This window comes from Leptonychotes weddellii, chromosome 1 (genome assembly GCF_054177405.1).
Source record: "Leptonychotes weddellii isolate Sample4059 chromosome 1, ASM5417740v2, whole genome shotgun sequence".
In the NCBI taxonomy this organism is placed as follows: domain Eukaryota; kingdom Metazoa; phylum Chordata; class Mammalia; order Carnivora; family Phocidae; genus Leptonychotes; species Leptonychotes weddellii.
This window is the reverse complement of record NC_138369.1, coordinates 129,219,769-129,247,613: the sequence shown is the minus strand read 5'-3', so window position 1 is coordinate 129,247,613 and position 27,845 is coordinate 129,219,769. Positions and strand designations below refer to the sequence as shown.

The 27,845-nt window shown below is 34.8% G+C and overlaps 1 protein-coding gene across 1 annotated transcript in view; it reads right to left on the bottom strand.

The window, feature by feature from the left end:
* LRCH3 (leucine rich repeats and calponin homology domain containing 3) overlaps positions 1-27,845 on the bottom strand; it is a 109,486-nt gene that overhangs the window by 49,579 nt on the left and 32,062 nt on the right. Inside the window, exons 2-6 of the mRNA XM_081814631.1 lie at positions 11,410-11,554; positions 9,553-9,679; positions 6,457-6,562; positions 2,648-2,784; positions 1,260-1,369 (exon numbers count right to left, since the gene is read on the bottom strand). Of these exons, the coding sequence (XP_081670757.1) occupies positions 1,260-1,369; positions 2,648-2,784; positions 6,457-6,562; positions 9,553-9,679; positions 11,410-11,554 (625 nt within the window). The remainder of the gene's footprint in view (positions 1-1,259; positions 1,370-2,647; positions 2,785-6,456; positions 6,563-9,552; positions 9,680-11,409; positions 11,555-27,845) is intronic.

Below are 27,845 nucleotides of genomic sequence, written 5' to 3'. Positions count from 1 at the left end.
AAATTATGAAATATGTCATACAGATAAAAAATGAATATAACAGACATAGCTTTTAAAACATGATGAGACATTAATACCTTTATTTATTATTATTATTTTTAAGTATTTTATTTATTTATTTGACAGAGAGAGACACAGCGAGAGAAGGAACACAAGCAGGTGGAGAGGAAGGGGGAGAAGGAGACTTCCTGCGGAGTAGGGAGCCCGATGCGGGGCTCAGTCCCAGGACCCTGGGATCATGACCTGAGCCGAAGGCAGATGCTTAACAACTGAGCCACCCCGGTGCCCCGAGACATTAATACCTTTAAAGTCCCCTTATGTGTCTTTCACATTGAATATTCCTTCCTCTCAGAGTTAACCACTAACTAATTTTTATAATATGTGTCTACTTTTTATAGTTTTATTTTTTCTTTCAAATAACTTTTTGTATTTTTTAATGTCTGCTTTTAGAAACTCTACCAAAATAGAAATTTGTTAATTTGTTTTAGACTAGGATACTGAGAAGCAAGCTCATCAGGACTGTGCTTTAATGTAAAATGTGACAAGTTCTAATAGAAGGCCAGAGGGGTTCTCTTTTGAATAAGACCTATATGCATTATAGCACCTTCACTGAGACATCTATTTTGCCTGTTAAAAGGCCTTTTGAATTTAATTACTGCTGCTTAAGATTGTTCCAGATGGTTGGGAATGCCAAAGAGGTAACCCTGTCATTCAGGTGTTATGTAGTTGAAGGATTCATAAACTAAAAGATCCTGAAGTGACATTAATGGTCATCAAATCCATCCTCTTCACTCCCTAAAGAAAAAATCAACTCCCAAAAGTTTGAATGACTTGCTTTAAGTCACAGAATTAACAGCAGAGCCAAGGTCAGCATTCAAGTCACTGAGACCAGTGGTTTTCAAGTAGGGACCCCTCAGGGGCTATTTAGCAATGTCTGGAGCCGTTTTTGTTTGTCACACTGGGAAGGTGCTACAGAAGCCAGGAATACTGATAAACATCTTCTGATGTACAAGACAGCTTCCCACAACAAAGAGTTATCTTGCCCAAAATATCAACAGTGCTGAGGTGGAGAAACCTTAACTTAGAACTACACTTTGTCAGATCTCTGTAATCGACTGTTTACTTAATACAAACATTCTGAGAAAAACAGTGTCAAAATAGGTTATTTCCCTTTAGTTAAACATTCAGACAGATTTAAGGGTCCAGTTTGATTCCCTATGAGATGGAATACATTAAATAAAAAAATAAAATATACTCACCAGGAGCCAAAACCCAAGGGTCTCCTATCATAATCTGGCAGATCTGGAGCAATCTTACAAGCCTGTATGTTCAGGTACTTAAATATGTGGATTTTGCCTTTTATACATATCTAAAAAAGTAACATATAAAGGCAACCAAATTATTACTCATTTGAAATATATGTGTCCCTTGTTAACAATCACAATCAGCTTTTTACTTATTATATATTAGAAGCAAGGCATTTCTATTAACTACATCCAGTGATATTAAAAATCAAATACTCATTATAACATGTTATTTTATGTGTTTAAGTAATATACAGATTTTTGTTTTCTAGTCAAGAATAAATTTCAGTAATATATAAAATAAATAATTTATGATTATAAACACTGATAGAATACCAAATAAACTTATCAAACTGATTAGTTAGGCATAGTCAGGGATTTAAAGCATTGTTCCCCATAGATTTCACCGGCAACTTTTGCTTTTAGAAATCCAACAATCATGCACAATTATGTTTTGAATCCTACTTTTTGTAAGAGAGAAAAGCAGGAAATGATTAAATATTAAAGTTACATTTCTGTTGACAGAAGTCAAAATATAAATTCTTTAAGATTATGAGATCCTTCTATAGTTATAAAGTTTACTCATAAAACTTTATAGTTGTCATCCAGAGGCTTGAATAAGACCATCATCAACCGTAGAGTTCAAATGCTACAGTGAAAAATATGGGCTGGCATGTGTTGTGATGAGCCCTAGGTGTTATATGCAACTAATGAATCGTTGAACACTACATCAAAAACTAATGATGTACTATATGTTGGCTAACTGACATAATAAAAAAAATTAAGTTACATTTAAAAAAAAGAAAAATATAGGCTGGTAAAATTTTTCAGATTATGGGATGGCTAGAATCTATATGTAAAGTTACCTTAAAATTACTTTATTATTAAATAGTTTCATATCAGTCACTGATAAACAAATGATCAAACTGACTAAATGAGGAACTTAAGATTTTAGAAAATAAAAAGGTACAAAAATGATGGTCAGAAGAAACGCACTGATAATCTTTAATGCTGAAAGCCAAGTATTTTTATTTGTCTCTCATGTTTACATTGCCTACTTTCAAGTTTTACCAGAAAGAAATTAACTCAAATTGTATTAGAAAAACTTCGAGAAGAACCCCTCAACTTAAAAAGTAAGAATTTAGTGAAAGGAAAAGCACTTCTGGAAATATTATCTGTCCTTCATCCCATTTATTCAGGGCTTCTAAAGAATGCATATGTGTATGAATTTACTGTAAAAGAACTTCATTTCCAACAAAAAGATAAATGCATAGAACTTCAATTTTTAAATTCACCCTTTGTCAAAAAAGTTCCCAGTATACTTCAAATCCACTAGAGTTTACCTGTGCAGGAGGAGACTGTAGTGGATTGTTATCTAGGGTGATCATCTGTAGGTGCCTGAGGTTCCGATAACAAACAGGGATTGTTGTAATTTTATTGCAGGAGAAGTCTAACCGTATCAAAGGCAGCTCTGCCAGCTCTGCAGGGTGATAAAATGGAAATGAACAATTAATGATATTTCAAAACTAGACAATTTTTACAGGAGCTTCTAGTTAAATAGAGCGAATTTAATGTATTTATCTCCTTTCTTAAAGATGAACTGATATTATAAAATGAAATCTAGTTGCTTACAGGTGGGAATACTAGTGAAAAGCAAGCAGTCTGACCCCTCACAGAACTACAGAAACCGGAGGCCTGATACGACAGAAACGTAGGCATAACCAAAGGATTAGATGATAGTCTGTACAAAGAACAAGTTAAATGCCTAAGTCCCCAACCTCAACTCATGCAGCCCTACCCCTCTCCAATCATTCACCACCGGGGTCAGTAAGTTATTCTCTAGTGAAACCGAATCAAAGGTTTTGAATTCAGGAATCTTAGGCACAATGGAAAGTCAGGATGAGTTGCCAGTTGGAAATGGAGGATTTAAAAGGAAGTCTACACAGCGACAAGACCTCAGCATGTTGCTACCGAACCCCACTCCATCCCCAGCTCTTGAATGCCAGTAGTCAGTCCCCTCTTATTCATGGGGGATATGTTTCAAAAACCCCCAGGGGATGCAGAAACTGCAGATACTACCAAACCCTATATATTCTGTGATATTTCCTATACATACATACCCGTATACATACACTGTGATTTCTCCTATACGTACATACCTGTATACATATGATAAAGTTTAATTTATAAATTAGGCACAGTAAGAAATTAACAACAAATAAAATAAAATTAACGACAGAAACTAATAATAAAATAGAACAATTGTAATAGATAGTGTAATAAAAATTATGTGAATGTGGTTTTTCTCTCTCTGCTAGAAAAAGAGGGAGGAATTAGCCATACGTACATAAAAAACTAAGCAAATAAAAAAAGACAAAAACAACAACAAAAATAAGATGTATAAAAAAGAAATAAAATCAGAGTACATCAACTGAATTGGCAGGGAACAGTATTTATATAGTTGTAATAACATAAACAATAACACTTTGATCAAAAGTTGTGATAAAACTACACTGGGAAGGGGCGCCTGGGTGGCTCAGTCGTTAAGCGTCTGCCTTTGGCTCAGGTCATGATCCCAGGGTCCTGGGATCGAGCCCTGCATCAGGCTCCTTGCTCAGCAGGAAGCCTGCTTCTCCCTCTCCCACTCCCTCTGCTTGTGTTCCTTCTCTCGCTGTGTCTCTCTCTGTCAAATAAATAAAATCTTAAAAAAATTACACTAGGAAGATAGTAGGAGGGAAGTAAAGGTATGATCGTGATAGTTTGTAAGAAAGTTAAATCGTCATCTGCCAGGTCACCTGGGTGGCTCAGCAGGTTAAGCATCTATCTGCCTTTGGCTCAGGTCATGATCCCAGGACCCTGGGATCGGGCTCTCTGCTCAGCGAGGAGCCTGCTTCTCTCCCTCTCCCACTGCCTGCTGCCCTGCCTACTTGTGTGAGCGCTCAAGCTCTCTAATAAATAAATAAAATCTTAAAAAATAAAAATATTTAATATTTATAAATAGTCATCTACCATAACAGGAAGCTGACATAAGTGTCAAGACTGGTAAATCCAGCAAAGCTGTTAAAGCATGTCATTTAGAAGTATGTCAGCAAGTGCCAGTGAAAAGAATCAAAGGTGGAGAAGGTAGATGCTTCTAGACATTAAAACTGGGGAGGCAGAGGGGTGCCTGGGTGGCTTAGTTGGTTAAGGGTCCAACCTTGATTTCAGCTCAGGTCATGATCTCGCAGTCATGAGATCGAGTCCTGTGCTGCCTCCACACTTGGGGGGGGGGGGCAGTCTGCTTGAGATTCTCTCTCTCTTCCCCTCCCCCATGCGCATGTGTGTGCACACACTCTCTAATTAATAAACAAATCTTAAAAAAAAAATAACTGGGGAGGGAGATGGTTGAGGCAGGGGAATGCTATTATTGATTTTGAGCTTTTTCTACTCGACTTTCTGAACGATATATTTTCATACTATTTTTTATACTATTTCATACTATATATATTTTTATACTACTCGACTTTCTGAGCAATATATTACTTTATAACAATTAAAATTTAAAATCAAAATGGCAATAAGAGACATACTAATTTATCTACCAAACTGGAATATGTTAGAGACCATATGAACTTCCACACTAACTTATGTAGCTATCAGAATAAAGCTTTCCTCCAGTTTAACTCTCAATTTAGCTGAATATGCTGAGATTACAAGATAAGCTGATAGAAAACCATTTAAAACTATTTGTGTGACTCACCATTTTCTTGGTAACACACATTTAAAATATGATAGAGAAATAAATTAGATGATAAAATTATTAGACTGTAATTGTCATCTAAAACCCTGAATTTTCATTTTCACTAAAATCCCAATGTTTTCCTTAATTGATTTTATATTAAGTCCGTATTACTACATTAATAAGCCTTTAAAGATCAATCTCAGTAGGTGGGTCCCCGAGTAGAAGAGTAATCTTGGATAGAATTTTCGGGTTATAAGGCCTGTGCCATGATTTTGGTCAGTTCTGCTGGGGGCCTTCATTCACATTCCTGAGGGGATAGAAAGCAGACCCAGGAGGAAATGAGGAAGGGCTCTAAAAGTAAAAGGTGTAAAGGTTACTGGGTAAGTGACTGAAAGGAAAGTTATGCAGGATTTTGGCTACTCTGACTGCACTAAGTGTATAAAAGTGGACTAAAAGGTCACTTATTGAGACATTTTGACATCCAAAATGTCAAAGTCACACTTGTATATGTTAGAATTAAAAATCATACTGGATCATACTGGTGTTAATGTTTGATTCCACAGTGAAGCAAAAGCTTCATTAGTTAATTCAGTATTTACTATATATTATAGGTCATGTTTTATAGAAGAACCTAGAGCATCACGGTCATGAAAATACCTTCTAAAGGACAGAGGTAAGGGAAAGTGGATAGGAGTTTAGATGACACAGGAGTTGCCAGGAACTGATAACTACCATAGCTGGATATTCATGGCTCTCATTTATATATGAAATTTTCCATAATAAAATTAAAGATATACTCTGATCTAAATTCTCCTCATTTTCATTTCTTTTTACAGCTTCTTTCATGAATTCATATTTTGAATGGTTGATAAATTATACTTAATTTGCTTAATCATTTTTATGATTTAGATACATATACCAGAGCCTACAGTGAGCCTAAGATAACAAGCCTCCCAGTGCAGTCTCTCACTCCATTCATTATTCATTCTACACATCACCTCCAACCATTAATTAGCCTCTATCTGAACATTTCCAGGGAAAGATAAAGTAAGTTCAAGTCAAGTCCATTTAAGTCAGTGCAAATTGCAGGAATGTTTTTCATTACATTAAACTATTTCCTGATCAAAAACATGATCTACTTCTCCCAAGTACTTGCACTTACTGAAACTTCCAGGGACCCTACCTTGAGTTATTAATTAATTCTGACAAGATCTTAAAATACAATCACTGGTTAATAGTTATTGGAGTTTTTCACTGAAGAATCTAACTTTAAAATCCACAAGGAAACAGATAACAACATATAGTAGCTGAACCACTATATCTCAAACATTGCCTGTAGCTCTTATACATTTTTGTCCTGTACCTATCAGTCTGAGAGATCTTCAAAATAAAGAAACAAGTAATAATGAAACAATTATTTCGGTTTCTTACCTTCAGGCAAACGTACTAAGTGGTTTCTTCTTACATTAAGGTCTCTCAAGGCCTCCAAATTACCAATTTGGGAAGGTATTGTTTGAATTTCATTGCAGCTCACATCCTATCTCAAAAAGATACAAAGTAAAGAATTGTTCTAATATTACAAATTTGTCTGCTTTAAACCATGTGTAAAATGAGGTTCGATAAGATAATACCTATGGTCTGTCTTAACTGTAAAAAAAAAAAAAATTAATGATTCTGTGTCCAAGAATAATACCACAGTTTGTACTAGCATTTAATTCTAAAAACTTACAGGTTTCTGACTGATTTTACACATTTTATATGGATCTACACTAATTTTTTGAGCAGAACAAAAATTAAATGACAAGATGTGGACAGAAAGCCTGGGATCAAATAAAATGAAAATTCTAGTGAAAAGGTAAATTAGAAAAAAGTATAAAAACTGATCTATTTTATAAGTGTTCTAATGAAACTAGAAGAAAAAACAATGATAAAAATTATAATGATAAAATTAATTGAAAGGAAATCCTACTTTCAAAATGCCAGCTCGCCTGCTCAAGAATATAAAAAAATGCATTGAAGATGACTCGAAAAGTTCTTTATCAAACTGAAAGTGAGGGAAAAAATAATAAAGTACACATAACTCACAGGCCATGGAAAAACAGATACTGCTCTATCGGCATCCGATCAAGCTGGTACCAATACATGTATTATGTAGGCCTTCTGGCATCTCAGTCAACAGCTTGACTCCACTAGTTCTGAGAAGAGGCTAACTACAGATTTCAAGATTGACAAATTCAGAATTCCATAATTCTGAGACCAGCCAGAAAAAAGTATAAATCCATGTGTAACAGCAGGAAGTTGTCTAGGTTAATAAAAGCTCCAAGATGTCACATTAACACTTAGAACTCCTCTAGGATATGAGTAAAAAGACAACAGTAACAGACTTACTATTAGAAAAGACCACTTACCAAAAACTTCAATAATCTTCAATAAACTTCAATAATCTTCAAACATTATTTTTACATTTTCCCATAATATTCTTAGAGAAAATAGTATTATTTTTATCTTTCCTACCAATTAATGACTGAAGTAGAATCAGTAGCTATACTTCTTAGTCCAACGCTCTGGGCATCAAAGTTAAAAGGAAAAGAAGTTGAAAGGATAGGGAAAATTGAGCTTGAGCTAGAAGGTAATAGTAATTTATATTTCTCTTGGAAAATGTGTATCTTGAAAGACAAAATTTTACTCTCACTTAAAAACGAAGGGAAGGGGCACCTGGGTGGCTCAATCAGTTAAGCGTCTGCCTTCGGCTCGGGTTATGATCTCAGGGTCCTGGGATTGAGCCCCACATGAGGCTCCCTGCTTGGTGGGAAGTCTGCTTGTCCCTCTGCCTCTGCCCTTCCCCCTACTCATGCTCGCTCTAACAAATGGATAAAATCTTTTTTAATTTTAAAGATTTTATTTATTTATTTGACAGAGAGAGACACAGTGAGAGAGAGGGAACACAAGCCGGGGGAGTGGGACAGGGAGAAGCAGGCTTCCCCGCTGAGCAGGGAGCCCGATGAGGGGCTCGATCCCAGGACCCTGGGATCATGACCTGAGCCGAAGGAAGACGCTAAACGACTGAGCCACCCAGGTGCCCCAAATGGATAAAATCTTTAAGGAAAAAAAAAAAAAAGAAGAGAAATAGAGGCACCTGGCTGGCTCAGTTGGAGGAGCATGTGACTCTTGATCATGGGGTCTTTAGTTCAAGTCTCACATTGGGTGTAGAGACTACTTAAATAAACTTTATAAAAAAGGAAATAAAGGATAAAAGCAATATGGATATTGTGAGAACACGTTCCATCAAGTGGGAATCAGGAGCTTTGAGATTATTAATTCTCACTCCGACACAAACTATTTTTATGACTGAGGGTATCAATTTACCTCTTTTGTAGAAAGCTAAAAGCTCCTTCTGCAAGATATATCTATCTTTTAGGTGTTTATGATTCAATATGCAGAAACAGAAAGTTTAAATGATTTGAATATCAGAATCTGAATCACAAGTAAAATTTACTGTTAGTTCATGTTAATAACCCAAGTTCTGAAGAAATGCCAACAAACATATTTTGGACTTTATTTCCTAGACCTAATTGTCTCTAAATAAATAGTGGTTTAGTATCTAGACTCCAGATTTAATATATTTGTGTATTTTTACATGTGACCTTTTATTTTCATAATCCACCCAAAAAAAAAGAGAGAGCTAATGTGTGGTCCAGTTAAATTATATGTGTATTTTTTGTTTATGATGTTATCTTTGTTAATAAACCTACAAGAAACTATCCTCCCAAATCTCAATGGATATAATTGTATTTGATCATATCAGAAATATAAAACATGGGCTCTGAAGTTGAGGTAGATTGGTTTCAAATTCTACTTCAGTTATGGAACCTTGGGCAAATTACCTAACCTATCTAAGTGCCACTTTCCTCAGCTTTAATATGATGATAATTATAATACCTAATTCATAATGTTACTGTGGTGATTAAATGGGAAAAGTCCCATTCCCATGCCCAGAACATAAGCACTAAAGAGTAACAAGGAGTAATAAATGAAAGTTATGCTTCTCAGAAAACATAAGGTAGTAAAGAATAGCTTACTTTAGAGAGGGAGAGGGGTGCTAGAGATAGCATGTAAGGCAAAAAAAAAAAAAAAAAAAAAGCCTGATCTTTGCAGTGCCCATTCCCCTATAGGGGCTAACCAAAATCAGAACACTGATGCTATTAAGATTTAACTTGAAAAACTGAAATGCATTATTAACTTATATCTCACAAGTTTAATAACATAGAAATCACTGAATATTGGTTAAAATTTAATTCTAATGACTCTCTCCCAGTCCATCTGGGCCTAATTAGACTTGTACTTTCAGTTCTTTAACTCTGTGCTGAAGCACTTCAGTACTGATCAACAGCAAAACTTCACTATTCATACTTGGAAAAAAACTAAAAAACACACCTTAATAATGGGTCTTTACCACAGAACAGAGCATGGTATGACTATGGATATACATACATGTGGGAACAGTAAAAAAGTAAAACATTAACTTACAAGTTCTGTTAAATGTCTGAGATGTCCAATTTCTTCTGGAAGTGACACCAATTTGTTATTACTAGCAATTAAGACTTTCAATGGTAAATTACACAAGTGCACTGGTAATGTTGACAGTTGGTTCCGACTAAATGGGTAAGTAGAAAAAGAAGAGTCAGAACCCACCACTCAAGAAAAAAATTTCCATCTTTCCTATTCTATATTCAGTAAAGTGACAAACGTTAAGTCTTGGAAGGAACAACTGGGGTATTAGATTTAGATTCTAGTCTCCATTTCCTGACCTATCACCTTTGTGGTTTTAAGCACAGCATTATCTGCTTTTTACACAGACTCCTCATCTGTAAATTGAGGATTTTAATACCTCCTCTACCTATTCTACAGGGCCCTATACCATAAAACTCCTTTGTAAATAATGATGTGCTATATAAACACAACATATTATTTTATTAGTTAATGTTATGTATAAAGTGATTTAAAAATACGGCAGATGACTCTCATCCTCTCCCCTTGTCTTCCAAAGAAGATTTATAAACATAAAAGTAGTTGTAATCTACTTCCCTCATCATTACATACATTATAATCAAATGTATATAAATGATCCAAATATGGTTCTATGGAAAACAAGTGACAGGCTGTGATTTCAAATATGTCACATCAGCTGAAATATAGGTGTGGAATCTTTTATTTATACAAAAACATGCAAAAGCAGTACTAAAAGTACACATCTATCATTAGGATAAAAATAAATTAAAATTTTACTTATACAGATTTAACCTTTTAATCTCTAGGGTCAATTGGCCCCATTTCCAAGATCTTTTGCTGATTTGACTAATACAGATCATGAGCCTTTAAAACTTTTTAAATCAATAATAATTCTATTCCAGGGTGCCTGGGTGGCTCAGTCGGTTAAACGTCTGCCTTTGGCTCAGATCATGATCCCAGAGTCCTGGGATCAAGCCCCGCATCGGGCTCCCTGCCAGGCAGGGAGACTGCTTCTCCGAGCTCTCCTCCCCGCTTATGCTCTCTCTATCTCTGTCACACTCTCTCTCTCAAATAAATAAAATCTTAAAAAAATAATAATTCTATTCTTAGACATTTACCTTAAGGAAAGAGAAAAATAAACATTTACATACAAGAGTCTCTGCCAGTATAATTTTTATCATGGCAAAAAACTGCAATAAACTGAATATCTGAAAGGGAAAACGAGTTTTAGAAGTATATAAATGGTACACAATAAAATGTTTACATATAAAAATATTTCTAAAGAGTATTTCATGCCAAGGGGAAAAACTCATTTAAAAATTTGATTGAAAGCCTGGAGAAAAAGGAAAACATCACCTATAATTATAACTCAGATACAACATTTTGATGAATTTTCTTTATGCTCTTCTACATTTGCTCATTTTCTCCAGTGAACATTTATAACTTTTATAATGAAAAAAATAGCGAAAGAAGTCTTCCAAGATATGAAAAAATAGAAAGGAGTTAAATAAACGCATTTACACATTCAGAACTTAGTACACAAAAATACAAAATCACAAGAGTGAAAGTACTTTCAGATCTATTCTCTTCTGATAAAACTTATTTGAAAATGTAACTGGAGAATCATAGCTACAAGACTATTGCAAGCCTATCAGGCTCATGACCCTTACAGTTTGTTAATTATTGCAAAGCTAAAGACAAAGGGAGAAACTAGAATGACATAGGAAATATTGTTAATTCAGCCTAAGAAGATGTATAGATACTGCAGATATGAACAGATAATGTAAATTTTAGTGAAAGGGAAGAGAGAACTGAAAATACCACATAAAACTAAAAATTAGAAAAAAAAAAAAAGAAAAGAAACAACATCCTTACCTAATATTTAAGAATGTCAGAGCCTGTAGGTTTAGAATTGCCTCTGGTATATACCGAATACAATTTTGATATAAGTTGAGATTCTCAAGAGAAACGAAATGACATGCTTCTATGGGAATTTCTGAGAGACGATTTCGTGACAGATCTGAAAGAAAAAATAAAGTTTAAGATCAATCCTTAGAACTTATTTTATTGAAATGTTAGGTAAATAAGCAGGTTTCATGACTGTCTGAATTCCCAAGAGTTCCCATCGTGAAGAATGGTCCAGAGTAAACATTCAAATATTTATTAATCAGTTGAAAAAACCATTTTAACATACACCTCTCCATCTTTTTGCTGGGAAATACTGATTCTTTCCGAGTCTTCACATATACTTAAAAAATAAAACCAGTATTTTTTGCAAGTAACACAAATTCTAAGGCATATCTCCCTACAATTACACCAAAGATCATACTAAGTATCAAATATCCTAGGAAACAAATGGATCCTAAAATCCACCTTCCCAAAAGCACAGACAACATTTGGAGGTTTTTAAAAAAGCAAAGCAAAACTAAAAAACAAAAACCAGCCCAACAACAACAAAAACCTGCCCCTTTCTTTCTTTCCTTTTTTTTTTAAAAGACTTTTTATTTATTCATTTGAGAGAGACAGAGAACAAGCAAGAGTGTGAGCAGGGGAGAGGGTCAGAGGAAGAGGGAGAGGCAGACTCCCTGCTGAGCTGGGTGCTCGACACGGGGCTCTATCCCAGGACCCCGGGATCATGACCTGAACTGAAGGCAGATGCTTAACCAACTGAGCCACCTAGGCACCCCATTATACTGCCCCTTTCTTTACTGTCAAAGATTATCAGGGTCATGTCAAAAGGAGTCAGGAACCATTTTTGCTCCCACTGGCCAAAGATGAGACAATCTTAGCTTCAATAAAGATAATAATTGCAAAGGACTCAAATGTATCACATATATTGAATTATACTAGTTTATAATGACATCTCCCCCTTCCCTCCCAAAAGATGATAGAGAACCAATTCATTATCTTGTAAACTGATAAAGTAAGGGGAAAACATTTAACTTGGCTTTCCTATATGAACTGTATCACTGAATAACCAAACAGATGAAAAGAAGCGTCTCTGTATAAGTGTTCTAGCTATAAATGAAAAATGATAGAATGTCACCATTTTGCAACCCTCAATGAATTAATGGATCTAGAATTGAGTATTAACAGCTGTCTTTACAATAAGATAATCAGAAACTGTAGGCCTCCCTCTGGAAGAACAGAACATCACTTACAGTCTTGCCAGAGGAATAGAACCTGCGTCTAATGAAGCTTCTGCAAACTTTCAGGAAATGCAGAAGACCAGGGAATGTGTTGAAATAAAGTCACTCCATCATTATCCATTTAGATCTAGTTAAATATACTGTGAGATTCATTTGCTTACCACTGTTTTCCCTCTTCTTATGCCCTATCTTAAAGTCTTTGTTGGTAATTATTTGGTGAGAATCATTTACTGAGAACTTTTCCCCTAAGTGGAGGACCTTTTTACTGCATATCCACAAGTATCTTGTTTTCACCATAACATGTGAATAATACTTGGCTAGGTATAGGCACAGGTCCTTTCTTAGGAACCTGCAGATGTTATTTTATTACCGTCTAGCTTCCAGTGTCACATTGAGTAGTCTGGCACGTGACTTTTCCTTTGTAAACAGCATCTTTTTTTGTCTCCCCACCATCCTCACCACTCTGGTCTGAACTCAATAGGCTCTTTCAATCTTTCTCTAAACCAGAGAAATGCTTGCCTATTCTATCTCTAGTTGTTGTATCTCCTCCATTTGCTCTTTCTCCTTCCATATATATATGGATATATCTATCGATGGATGGATATATATATATATATCCCCCCTCTCCCACTGCCCCGTTTTGGTATACTCTTCTACTTAATGTTCCAGACCAGGAATTTGAGTCTCAACAATAATCACCCTTTCCACAAATTAATATATAAAAAAGCTTCCTGCTTTTTGTTTTCTCTTACACCATGATTAGAAGCATGTCTCTTTGTTTCTCTTGAAAATCTAAGATAATTTATTTTGTTTTGCCTGTTAAATCTGTCATCTCTCTCTTCCAGTTTCTATTTCTGTTCTCTTTCACTGAAATCACTTGTAGATGCAATCCTTGTTCATCTGTCTGTCTGCTGGCGTTCCTTTAAATGAATTATTTTCCTTTGCCAATTCATGGCTTGCCTCATCCTCCAAGCTCGAGTCCCTTGAAAGGCAGTTAACACCAAAACAGCAGAAGCAATCTCTACAATGCATTGGAAGTAAGCTTCCACTCAGGGGCATAGTTCTTTCTGAGAACTTATAAATTTTGATAATTGCCCCATAGGATTTTGCCTCTTGTTTTCATTTGGATCACAGTATATTTCCCAAACTCACATATTCCCTCTAGGCCCTCTAGCCTGCAAGTCTCAGAGCTGGTTTCACTCTGAATTGGTACTTAGTAACTGAAGTTGGGAAACAGATCACCATCTTGCCAAAATGCCTCCCCATATTGTATTCATTAGGAAAAAGTTAAAGCCCTGGTTAACAGAGACCATCAAGTACTTAAGACTAAAAATTCCCTATAGAATTACACTATAAACAATTTCTTTCATACTAAATGCAACAAGAATTATTTTTATCAATTCCTATTTAAATTTTACTAGTATAATTTTAAAAGTTGAAGAAATGAGGGATGCCTGGCTGGCTCAGTTGGAGGAGCATGTGACTCTTGATCTCTGGGTCATGAGTTTTAGCCCCACATTGGGTGTAGAGATTACTTAAATAAATACATAAACTTAAAAAAAAGTTGAAGAAATGAAAGAAATTAAATTCATTACAAACTGCTCCTTATTTAAATTTAACCCTCCAAAATGAAAGTTCCAGGCAACAAATTAAATTTAGGCAGGGATTATGCTTAATCCCTTAAACAAACAGGATTTAAGCTCAGTCTGTTAAGCATCTGCCTTTGGCTCAGGTCAGGTCCTGGGATTGAGCTCAGCAGGGTCTGCTGAGTTGGCTTCTACCCCCCTCCTACTCCCCACTCATGTGCTCTCTTTCACACAAATAAATAAATCTTTAAATTACTTAAAATCCAGAAAAATGAAACAAATAGCTTCCATCATTTTTTTTACCCCCATACTAAACAGGGAAAAAATAACAGCAAGATACACACTAGGCTTAGATGCATTTCAATAAATGGGTACTCCTTAATTTTTTAATATTTAGCAAATTTAAGGCATAATCTATTTTTGAAACCAGAGTTTTAAGGGTTCTTATAAGTTCTTCCACTTAAATTGTATTTTTATTTCAATTTGGGAAGACAAGTAGCTTCTTCCTTATGTTAACTGAGTAATTTTTTTACATGCTATAAATTCATAAAAGAGTCATTTAGGTCATTGATCATATTACGGAAAATACTGCAAAGTACTAGTGGTTTATAAAAAATATTTTTTGTCATACTCCCTCCAGGAAGAAATAATTTCATAGTCAAAGAAATGTGATTTTAAAAAGCCTTTAGGGGCGCCTGGGTGGCTCACTTGGTTAAGCATCCGGCTCTTGGTTTCGGTTCAAGTCGTGATCTCATGGGTTGTGAGATCCAGCCCAGGCTCAGCGGGGAGTCTGCTTGAAGATTCTCCCCCTCTGCCCCAGCCCTACTTGTGTGTTCGTGCACGTGCTCTCTCTCTCTCTAAAACAAATAAATAAATAAAATTTTAAAAAGCCTTTAAGAAATAACCTTCAGTTTAAAAAATTATGGGTATGTATTATTCTTAAAACTCTTTTTCTGGTAATAAAAGCAATGACGCTAACTTTGTATGTGCAGAAGACTACATAAAACATATATGCATTCAAATAAATAAAATATTGCCAGTACCCTAGAAGCTCCAATGTAGCTCTTCCTGATCATAACCTCTTCCCTCCAAAAGAGAAACCAATCTACTGATTTTAGTGATAATCATTTCCTTGATAGTTTTAACACTTTATAATTTTTAGTATTAGCTACCTATTGTTGCTGTAACAGATTACCACAAATTCAGTGGCTTAAAACAACACAATTCCATTATTTTACATTTCTGGAGGTCAGAAGTCAGAAATAAGTCTCATTGGGTAAAATCAAGGTGTGCTGGCAGGGCTACTACATTCCTTCTGGAGATTTTAGGGGAGAATCAGTTTCCTTCTGTTTTCATGTAAGTTGTATCCTGCAGTAGTTCCTTCATTTTCACTGTCTTCATAGTTCTCTCTTTTTTTTTTTAAGATTTTATTTATTTGACAGAGGGAGAGAGAGCACAAGCAGGGGGAGTGGCAGGCAGAGGGAGAGAGAGAAGCAGGCTCCCCGCAGAGCAGGGGGAGCCCGATGTGGGACTCAATCCCAGGACCCCGGGACCATGACCTGAGCCAAAGGCAGTCGCTTAACCAACTGAGCCACCCAGGTGCCCTTCATAGTTCTCTTCTATATGAACATGCCACAATTTATTTGCTTATTCTACTACTGATGAACATTTCAATTACACATCAATCTAGATAAATATCTAGCAGTGAAAATGCCATGTAATAAGATATATGGATCTTCAACTTCACAAGAGAATGACAAACTGTTTTCCAAAGTGGTTGTACCAATTTACACATCTACCAGCGGTGTGAAAGAGTTCTTGTGGCTTCAAGTCCTTGCCAATACTTGTTACTGTGAGATGTCTTAATATGTTTATTATGTTTTAAAGATTTTCACACAGTAGTATTTCATTGTGGTTTTAATTTTCATTTCCTTTATTATCAATGAGGTACTACAGCTTTTCATGTTTATTGGCCATAGATTTCCTTTCTTGTAAAGTCTTTTGGTTTGTTGGACATCTTTACAAATTGTGAATTTGAATCTGGTGTCAATTATATGTGTTGCAAATATCTTCCCCCACTCTGTGGTTTGAAGTTTCACAGTCTTTGATGACAGTCTTTAATACAGTGAAATGTTTTATTAATCTTTTCCTTTATGGTTAGTGGTTTTTACAGTTTTAAAAGAAAACCTTTCCTATTCCAAGTTTATAAAGATATATTCTTCTAAAGGTTTTACAGTTTGACCGTCACATTTACTATACCAGGGATTGATTTTTCTAGTATAATGTGAAGTAGGAGGCCAATTCCAATTTTTCCTACAGGGATACCCACTTGTCCCAGTGACAGCTATTGAAAAGACCATCTTCCCTCCTGTTATTTGTCAATAACACCTTTGTCATATATCAGGTGTCTGTTTGTACGGGTCTATTTGAAGGCTCTCTAATACACTGCACTACTTGTCCATCCTTATGTCAATATTACTCAATCTTAATTACTATAGCTTTATAATAATTCTTGACATCTAGCAGAGTGATGTGTTCCTAAACTGCTAAGGTATTCCTACCACTTGGTTCTTCAAGTGTTTCTTGGCTTTCCAGGTCCTCTGCTTCTCCTTATAAACTTTAGAATGGGCTTGTTTAATTTCATGAAAACACTTGCTGGAGATTGTAGTGAATCAAACATCAACTTGAGAAGAAATAACACCTTTACAATATTGAATCTTTCAATCCATGAACATCTCCATTAATTAATAAAAGCCACCTTTAATTTATCTATTAATAAAATTTTATAATTTTCCTCAAAAGGATTTTATACATTGTTTACTTGCTTTATCCCCGGTTCTGATTATTTTATAAATGACATATATTTTTATTTTCTAACCACTAGTTACTAACAGAAATAAAATTGATTTTTATATACTGATTTTGTATCTGGCGTTCTTGATGAACTTTTTTTTCATTGATGTAATTTATCTGTAGAGTCTTTTGGATAGTTCTAGAACCATAATTACATGGTTATGTGAATATCGAAAGCTTGTGGTTTTTTTTCTTTCTGATCCCTACTCATTTATTTATTTACTTACTTACTTATTGAATTCCCTTACAATGTTGGCTAGGCTCTTCAGTATAATGCTGAATAAAAGGGGTAATAGAAGGTATTTTGTCTTGTTCCTAATTTCAAAGGTTTTCTGTAGATATTCCTTATCAGATTAATGAAATTCCTTTGTTTTTTTAAGATTTATTATTTGTCAGGGAGAGAGAGAGAGAGAGCACAAGCAGAGGGAGTGGCAGGCAGAGGGAGAGGGTGAAGCAGGCTGAGCAGGGAACCGGATGTGGGACTCAATCCCAGGACCCTGAGATCATGACCTGAGTTGAAGGCAGCCGTTTAACTGACTGAACCACCCAGGTGTCTCTGAAATTCCTTTCTAGTCCTAGTTTACCCAAGAGTTTTTTATCAGTAATAGATGTTGAATTTTCATCAATCTCTTTTTTTCATCTATTGAGATGAAATCATATTGAGATGATCATAGGATTTTTAAAAAATTTTATTATGTTATGTTAATCATCATACATTACATCATTAGTTTTTGATGTAGTGTTCCATGATTCATTGTTTGCGTATAACACCCAGTGCCCCATTCAATACGTGCCCTCTTTGATTTTTATCTTTTCTTATATTAATATAGAATTAATTTTACTCCTTTATTCCACTGTTCTTTTATTCCATTAGTGTAGAATTGATTTCTGTCTTTCTCATTAAAACTTTATGCTATTATTATGAAATTAAATTGACTTTCTAACATTAAATCTTGCATTCTTGAGATAAACTCAATTTAGTCATGATGTTTTATCCTTTATATTAGCTGGACTCACTTCATTAATATTTGTTTCAAGATTTTAGCATATATTATCACAAATACTCATAATAATACTCTGGAGTATTTACTTTCTCATAGTAACTTTGTCAAGATTTGGTATCAAGGTTGTTTGGTCTCATAAAATTTAATTTGGGGATATTCCCTTTTTTTCTCTTGACTGAAAGAGTTTATATAAATTTTAAATTCTCTTTTTTTTTAAGTAATCTCTACACCCAACATGGGGCTCAAACTCATGACCCTGAAATCAAGAGTCACATGCTCTCCCAACCAAGCAGGCCAGGCACCCCTCAAATTATTTCTTTTTAAAAAGCCTGTTAGAATTCATTGATGAAGCCATCTGGTCCTGGAATTTCCCTTAAAACAAAGATTTTTCACAACTGACTAAATGTCATTAATACTTATAAAATTATTTAGGTTTTATAAATCTTTTATTTTTTTTAAGATTTTATTTATTTATTTTAGAGAGAGAGAGAGCACGAGCAGGGGGAGGAGCAGAGGGAGAGGGACAAGGAAACTGTGCTGAGCACAGAGCCTGACTTAGGGCTCAATCCCAGGACCCTGAGATGAAATCAAGAGTTGGACACCCAACTGACTGAGCCACCCAGACACTCCATATTTAGGTTTTATAAATCTTCCTGAATCAGTTTTAAGTTATTAGTCTAGGAGTTTGCTATTTTCATCAGAATTTTCAATTTCATTAGCAAAAAGCTGTTTCTAATATCCTTTTTTTTTCTTTTCTTAATGTCTATAGCATCTGAAGGGATGCCTTCTATTTTCCTTCTGACTTTGAATTTTGTACCTTCTTTCTTGATCAATCTCATCAATGATTTGAAAATATCATTAGTGTTTTCAAAATATCAACTTTGGCTTTGTTATCCCTATTCACTGTATAATTCCTGTGTTGTTAATTTGTTTCTATCTTTATCATCTTTTTATTTGGAGGAGGGATTGTGTTATTCTCTTCCTAATTTATTGAGATGGATGCTTAGCCTATTAATTTTTAGACCGTTCTTCTCAAATATACATATTTAAAGCTATAAAATTCCCTTCAAGTGCTGCTTTAGCTGAATCTCGAGAATATATATTTTTTAAGTATATTAGATTAGAAATATTTTCTAATTTCCATTATGATTTCTTGTCTCATTCTGTCAGAAATGTATTCTTTAATTTTTGAACATTTAAGATACTCTAATTACCTTTTTGTTGATTTCTAACAACTTCATTAGGGTAAAAGAATACTCTTTGTTATTTCAATCCTTTGATATTTTTCTGCATTTTCTTTATGGATCAGCATATGGCCCATTTTTATAAATAGTCTGTGTGAGTCTGAAAAGAATGTGCATTCTACATTGGACACAATGTTCTAGTTATGTCTACTAGGTCCTATCTGTTTGACTGCATTGTTCAGGCTCATCTTTACTTTTTTTGGTCAGTTTTTTTGTATTAACTGCTCAAAGGGGTATATTATAGTCTTCTGTTACTATTGCTATTGCTGTCTTATCTATTTCTCTCTGTAATTCTTTAACCTCTTCTTTATATATTTTGGGATTTTGTTATTACATTACTACAAAATTTTAAATTATTAAATCTTTCTAGTAAATCAAATTTTTATAATTCTTAAGTTACCTCTTTTATTCCTAGTACTGTTCTTTGCTTTGAAATCTCTTCCTTTGGTTGGTCTGGTGGACTGATTTTAATGTGACTTCCATGATCCATGTTCATGCCCTTGTATAACACCCCCTCCAATTGAGTGTGGGTGGGACTTCATAAGTAACCAATATACATTTGACCCTTGAACAATGTGGGAGAGTTAAGAGTGCCAACCCCCCACACAGTTAAAGACTGGGTATAACTTTTGACTCCCCCAAAACTTAACTCCTAATAGCTTACTGTTTTTTTTTATTTTTTTATTTTTTATTTTTTTAAAGATTTTATTTATTTATTTGAGAGAGAGAGAGAGAGAGAGAAACAGCATGAGAGGGGAGAGGGTCAGAGGGAGAAGCAGGCTCCCCGCTGAGCCGGGAGCCCGATGTGGGACTCGATCCCAGGACCCTGGGATCATGACCTGAGCTGAAGGCAGTCGTTTAACCAACTGAGCCACCCAGGCGCCCCTAATAGCTTACTGTTGATCAGAAGCCTTACCAATAGCAGAAACAGTCAATTAACATATATTTTGTATGTTATATGTATTATATAGTGTATTCTTACAATAAAGTAAGCTAAAGAAAATATTAAGAAAATCATAAGGAAAATTCATTTATAGTACCATACTATAAAAAAATCTTCATATAAGTGGACCCATGTGGTTCAAACCCATATTGTTAAAAATCAACTGTACTTCTATTGGTTAGATTTGCCTTAACCAACAGAAGATTGCAAAGGAGATGTGATATCATTCCTGTGGCTATATCTGTCTGTCTCTCTCTGTTGCAGCTTTAAAGAAGCAAGCTACCATGAATTCTACCATTGAAAGGAAATAAATTCTGCCAACAACCTGAAGGAGCCTGGGAGCAGACCCTTCCCCAGTCAAGCCTTTAGATGAGAACTCAGCCCTGGTCAACACCTTGATTGAAGCCCTGCTGCAGACCTAGCTAAGCTGTGCCTGAACACCTGATCCAAAAAAACCATTAAGTTCTTTAAGCTGCTAAGTTTGTGGTGGTTTGTTATACAGCACAGGAAACTAATATAGTTAATATAGCTATAGAATATCTTTCTCTAGTCTTTAATTTCACAACTTCTGGATCATTACATTTTGAATGTGTTTTTTATAAACAGCACATAGATTTTGCTTTCTTTTTATTGCTTGACAATCTTTATCTTTTAACCAAAACACTCTATATTTAACATAATTATCCAATGTATTTGGATTTTTAAAAGGGTCATGTTATTTCTGAGAGATGTAGCCCTTTTATTATCTATGCTCTTTTCTTCTTTACTACTGGAATCTCAATTATGTTCAAAATAGTAAAGTGCTCAGCTAGACCAAAGACTGATAGTTTAATTTTTTTCTCAAGTTCAAACTAGCAAAATATGGTTACAGAATTTACCTACATTTGACTTAGTGACTAACTAGTGTAGGAAATTCTCATTTACAGGCAGTGTCCTGAGTCCTGTATATAAACCTAATGCTTAAAATTACCTCATGTTTTTCTGTGGAGGGGAAAAAAGACTTCTTAGCTTTGAGAACTATTTTTACACACTAATGCCAAAGAAATTTGCAAATATACCACTTTTCCAGTATTTTCTATCTCATGATGGAAATATCTATCCAGTTACTTAAGACAGAATTCTGGAATCATCCTTTCTCATTTGTCCAATCTAATCCTATCAACAAATACTCTCAGTTTACTGGGTCCAAATGTATCTTGAACCCATTCATTTCTCTTTATCTCCTTTGTCACTGCCTAATCTAAGAATCAAATAAAACAATGCATGGAAAATTACTTCATAAGCTATAAAACGCAAAGAGGCACACATAAAGCCAGCTTTCTACGGTTGAGAGCAACACAACAAAAACAAAAAACAAAACTCCCCAAATTATATGGAATTGTACTAGATAATAAAATATAGCAGAGTACAATACAATAATTTATGATCTTTGGTCACCAAAAAGAAGCAATATAGCATTCAGTATACCATACTTCTAAAACACAAAAATGCAAAAAACATTTACTTAATGATTTACATTAAAATGTTTAAAACAACTTCCTTATCTTTCAGTGAGATTAAAGAAGCACAAAGGTTAGCGTATCTTTGTGTTACTAGACTAAGCTTTTGATTTCACACATACTCGTAAGACTAGTTATTGTCACACAAACCTCCTAAATTTCCATCTCTGTCTGTGTAGTCAATCCTAGGTTGTTTTCTAGACTGCACACTCAACTGAGGTTTGCCAAGTACTGTGAAAAGCCACAAACTGGATAATAAACAACTTTGCAATAAAGCTATTGTTACTTCTATGTATCATATCCTGAATATGGCCTTGGTCTTTCACCAGCCATTATCTTTTCTTCTAACGTGAACCAACAACTATACCACTCTTTGGCACAGCCCTTGGATGTATTATTCAGTTGAGCAAAGCATGAAAAGCCTATTTTGGCCTGATAAAAATAGGAGAAAATTTCTGGTTAAGGGATAAATCATGAAAGTCTCAATTAACTAAAATAATAAATGTTTCAATAGGGCATTTCATTTGCAATAAAATGCCTAATTATTTTCCACATTTACAAAAATCTTACCCTCAATGTCAAATTCACCTCAGAGATACTGTTAAGTTTTAAAATAATATGTTAAAGAAAAAAAGCCTAAAAAATTGTAAAAAGCATCCTTAATATTAATGGAGGGGGTGTATAAAAATCTAGATTCATACAGCAAATATCTAGTGAGTCTCTTATGTTATAAAGGTAGGGACTATGCTTTGTTCAACTCTGTACACTTGGAAATTAGTAGTGCCATTGCACATAGTAGGGTGCTCAATAAAATATTCATTCAAAACATGAGCAAATAAATGGATAAAACAAAAACTGTCAACTCAGAAATGAGTAAAAATCCTGTCCTCCCTTATCTATAGAGAGCTTCAGCTACAGTAAGACTGTAACATAACTAACATAGTGAAAAAATACCAAATCACAATTTTATCTTTATGATTTTTTTTTGCTGTTTTAAGAAGTATCACATAACCTGGATTGAAAATAATTTATTTCTAAGCAAGTACTTACATAAAATGAATCAAATTCAACTATTCAGGGAAAAACTATTATGTGTATCAAACTATAGATAAATATTTTAGATTTATTTATTTATTTGAGAGAGAGAGAGAGCAGGGGGAAAGGCAAAGGGAGAGGGAGAGAAATTCTCAAGCAGACTCCCAGCTGACTGTGGAGCCCACTGTGGGGCTCAATCCCAGGACCCTGAGATCATGACCTGAGGCAAAATCAAGAGTCTGATACCCAGGCACCCCAAATATTTCATAATTTAAAAAAAAGTTGAAATAGGTTACAACTGTAAAAGAGTGCTTTAGGTATATAAAATAATAACACTGGATCTTTGTTCCATTTTGAAATACAAAGTGTTTCTAATTTATGATATTCCCCTTCTTCCTATTTATAAAAATTACTAGCACATTGATTTATAGTCCTATTTTCTACATGGACTTGGATTTTCATTTTTATTCAAAGGCTTATAATCCATTATGATCCAGATTTGATTATGAGAACTCCTGTATCTTTTTGGTATGCCATCTTCATTTTTTTGAGAATTTCTTCATATTCTAGCACAACAAGATGTTCCAGGTTTATCTTGCAACCTTCCATGTCCCAGTTCTGGAATTAGCTATTTCTCTCTCAACCTTGTGTAACAGAAACGTCTGTGGCAAGTTAGATTTGGAGGATGGGGGTAGGAGACAGAAGGGAAAGCCGCCACCCCTAGGAAAGTTTCAGAATAAATGGTTGTTGGGTTTTTTTGGTAAGCCACCAAGCTTTATGATGGTCCGTTACACAGCCATAACCAAGCAAAACAGAAATTGGTACCTGGAATTGAAGTGCTGCTCTGACAAAAACTTAAAACATCTAGCATTGGCTTAAAAGAAGGCATCAAGTAGTGGCCCTAAGGGGCCTCACAGAGACTGTTAGTGATGCCTAGAGGGCAGTGAAAAAAATGCTACTGAAGGCTGGAGAAAAGGGTACAATTAAAGAAACCAGAACCTGCCATAATTTGATAGGCAGAAAGGGTATACCTAATGGGTTTAAATCACCATAAATACATGTGGCTATCTGTAGTGAAACATGTTAGAGTTAAGAAATATATGATAACAGGGGGCGCCTGGGTGGCTCAGTCGGTTAAGCGTCTGCCTTTGGCTCAGGGCATGACTACAGGGTTCTGGGATCGTGTCTCACATCAGGCTCTCTGCCCAGCAGGGAGCCTACTTCTCCCTCTCCCTGCCACTTCCCCTGCTTGTGCTCTCTCTCTGTGTCAAATAAATAAATAAAATCTTAAAAAAAAAAAAGAAATATATAACAAAGATAAGTATTATTAAATCTTAATGAGAAAGGGTGTACATATATTTACAACATATACATATATATTCCTGTAATTTTCTAATTTCCCTCCCTTATTTTTAGATATCATTCAAATTTATTATACATTTTCCCTTTTCAAATAATATAGAGAAAGCAAAAAACATCAACCAACTTCAAAGATTCTTTTTGCTCACATAGGAAAGAACAAGAATTTCTGCCTAGAATGGATTCCAGTTTCACATTATATTAGAAAACAAACTCAATTCTTTAGTCCATAAAGACCATGCTTAACTGTGACTGAATTTTTATAATACAGCTGACCCTTGAACAACATGGGTTTGAACTGTGCGGGTCCACTTATGTGGAGATTTCTTTTTAATACAGTGCTGTAAATGTATTTTCTCTTATAGTTTTAACGTTTTCTCTAGATTTATTGTAAAAATACATATATAATACACATAACATATAAAATATGTGTTATGGACTTTATGTTTAATCAGTAAGGCTTTCCATCAACTGTAGAGGATTAGTAGTTAAATCTTGGGGGTCAGAAGTTAGACATGGAAAAAAAGTTAAGACATGGATTTTCAACTGTGTTGCGGGTCAGTTCCCCTAACCCTCATGTTGTTCAAGGACCAACTGTATTTGCTTTCATCTTGAAATATTGTTTATCACATACTTTGCCAATAAAAGTTTTCAAAACCATACCCAGAAACAATAAAATTTAGAGAAACACTATTATCTTAAATGAGACATAAATAAAATCTTTAAATGAGACATATAATATAGTTAGATTTTAGTCCTAATTCTACCATCACCATCTTAATCTCTAGAACATCTCAGACTCTCTTACTCTAACACTTTCAGTGAGATGCTTTCAATTATTTTACCTTTTTTTGCAGGTAAGAAGCATGCTAAGAGGTACTTTTCCCCAAGTCTGTCTTTTCCATTATCTATTTAAGAACTTTATGATCATATGACTTAGAAGTGTTTGAGTCCTACTTTCTGGGGACAAACTTGAGCCCAAAGACCTAGAGCAGTATGGTTCCTTAAACCTGAAAGAAGTTTTTTATGAAACATTTATTTTCCTCCCAGCTAATTTGTAACTTTCCATTTCTGTGAAATGAGAAAGCTTGAGACTGTGAAAGTCACAAGATCCAGGAAAAAGAACATAATTATTTTACTAACATAGTATTTATTGCTCACTTCTGATAAGGTAACAACAAAAGAAAAATCCCTAATTCTTTATAACACAAAAACTTGTTAATAATAACTTAAATCTCTTAAAGAAAACAATTATAAACATCTAAGTGGTTTTTCAAACGTTGAATTCAACAAATTCTTTCTCTGCTCTTAGGAATCTGCTCAGTTTTGCCCCTTCTTTCAAACTGTTACCATTGCCATTCTCCACAGAGGATACTTCCTAGAGCAGCCCAAAGCCAGACACCACCTTTTTTCTCAGACCAGTGTCCGACTTCTATACTAAGCCACCTGGGATCCCTTCCTTTGACCCACCAGATCTAATTCACTCTCTCTTCTGACCCTCTGTTCTTCTCCCTATTTTCATGTAAGCTATCAGAAGAAATCATGTGGTGGCATATCTGTTAAAAGGAGCCACCTATCTGAATTACAACCAAAGTAAGCTAATTCAGTTGAATCAATTAATACCAATATCTTGAATTTAAACTTAAGTTTTTCATATCAAGACAGATCAGCCTGAACTTAATCAGTTCTATAAAGAATTTTTTCAAGTGTTTCTAGGTCTTATGCATGAACAGGTTACCTAAAGCACACAGGGAAAACAAGGGGTGCCTGGGTGGCTCAGTTGGTTAAGTGTCTGCCTTCCACTCAGGTCATCATCCTGGGACCCTGGGGTCGAGCCCCGTGTGGGGCTCCCTGCTCAGTGGGGAGCCTGCTTCTCCCTCTTTCTCTGTCTCTCCCCTCTGCTCATGTTCTCTCTCTCCCTCTCTCTCAAATAACTAAAATCTTTAAAAAAAAAAATAGATGCTTTGGCCATTGTGTACTGCTTATTAGCACACACACATACAGTAAGACATTTTTTTGGGTGTTTGCTTATTAGTTCACAATGTTCTTAATTCCTCTCATTCACAGGGGCTGGCTCTCCCTCCCTCCTTGGTTTTCAGAGTCATATAGACCAGTGATTCTTAACCCTAAGGACCCTCTCAAAGGAAGTATCACTGAACTTCAGGCTCTCATCAGTCTCTACACCCTGGTAATTCCCGTCCCTCCTTCAAGAGCCATCTCAAACATAATTTCATTATACTTCCCTTGACTTGTCTAGGCACTCAAAGGATTCCATCACTGTTTCTATTACCCCACCACAGTAATTATCACGTGGTATTGTTAATTCTTCATTAGATTTTAAGTTCTTTGAGACCAAAAGCTTTGTGTCTTTCCCATCTAACACAATACTTGACTTATTAAGGTCAATTTTAATTGCTAGAAAAAAGTTAACTCAGTATGCTAACATTGGATATTTCATGCTGAACAAATCTCTACTTAGCTATTTTGTTTTTTATTAAAAACTTAAAAACTAATCATTTCTAAATAAAAAGAATATTTGGTAGGTAGTTAATTTTTAAAATGTGGGCTCTATAAAGGGATTCATAAGAAAGGATCCTTAGTAGAGGAAATGTAGGAGACATACCTACAGACTAGGTCAGATTACAACCACATCACCACCAACCCTCTGCAACATGATTTAAAAATAAAATGGGTTATCTGATAAGAGATTAATAGTCAAGATATATTATAAAAAAATCCTAAAACTCAACAATAACAACAACCCAATTAAAAAATTAGGCAAAGGACCTGAACAGAAGATACACAAACGGCCAATAAGCACACGAAAAGACAGTCAACATCACTAATCATTAAAGAAATGCAAATCAAAACCAAAATGAGATTCCACTTCACATCAGTTAGGATGGCTATTATTTTTTTTTAAAAGCCAGAAAATAACAAGTATTGATGAGGATGGGGTTAACTGGAACCCTTGTTCCTGCTAGTAAGAATGTAAAATGGTACAGCTCCTATAAACAGTATGGTGATTCTTCAAAAAATTAAACATGAAATTACCTAGCAATTACATTTCTGAGTATATACCCCAAAGAACTGAAAGCAGGTATTTGCACACCAATATTTGTATCAGCTTTATTCACAATAGATAAAAGGTAGAAACAACCTAAATGTCCATTAAAGATGAATGAATACACAAAATGTAGTAAATGCATACAATAGAATACTCAGCATTAAAGAGGACTGAAATTCTGATACATGCTACAACGTAAATGAACCTTGAAAATATGTGCTAAGTGAAACAGGCTAGACACAAAAGGCAAAATAGTGTATGATTTCACTTATATGAGGTCCCCAGAATAGTCAAATTCATAGAGACAGAAAAGTAGGGTGGTTACCAGGGGCTGGGAGGAGGAGGTAAGTAACTTTAATAGATACAGTTTCAGTTTGGGAAGATGAAAAAGTTCTAGAGGTAGCTATAGTGGTGATGGTTGCAAAACAATGTGAATGTACTTAACTGTACTTTTTAAAAAAAATAGTTAAGATGGTAATAATTTTATGTTACATATATCTTACCACACTAAAAACAAATTGAATGTGTAGTACTCAAAGTAACAAAATCAATGTAATCTGCCTCTATTTAGT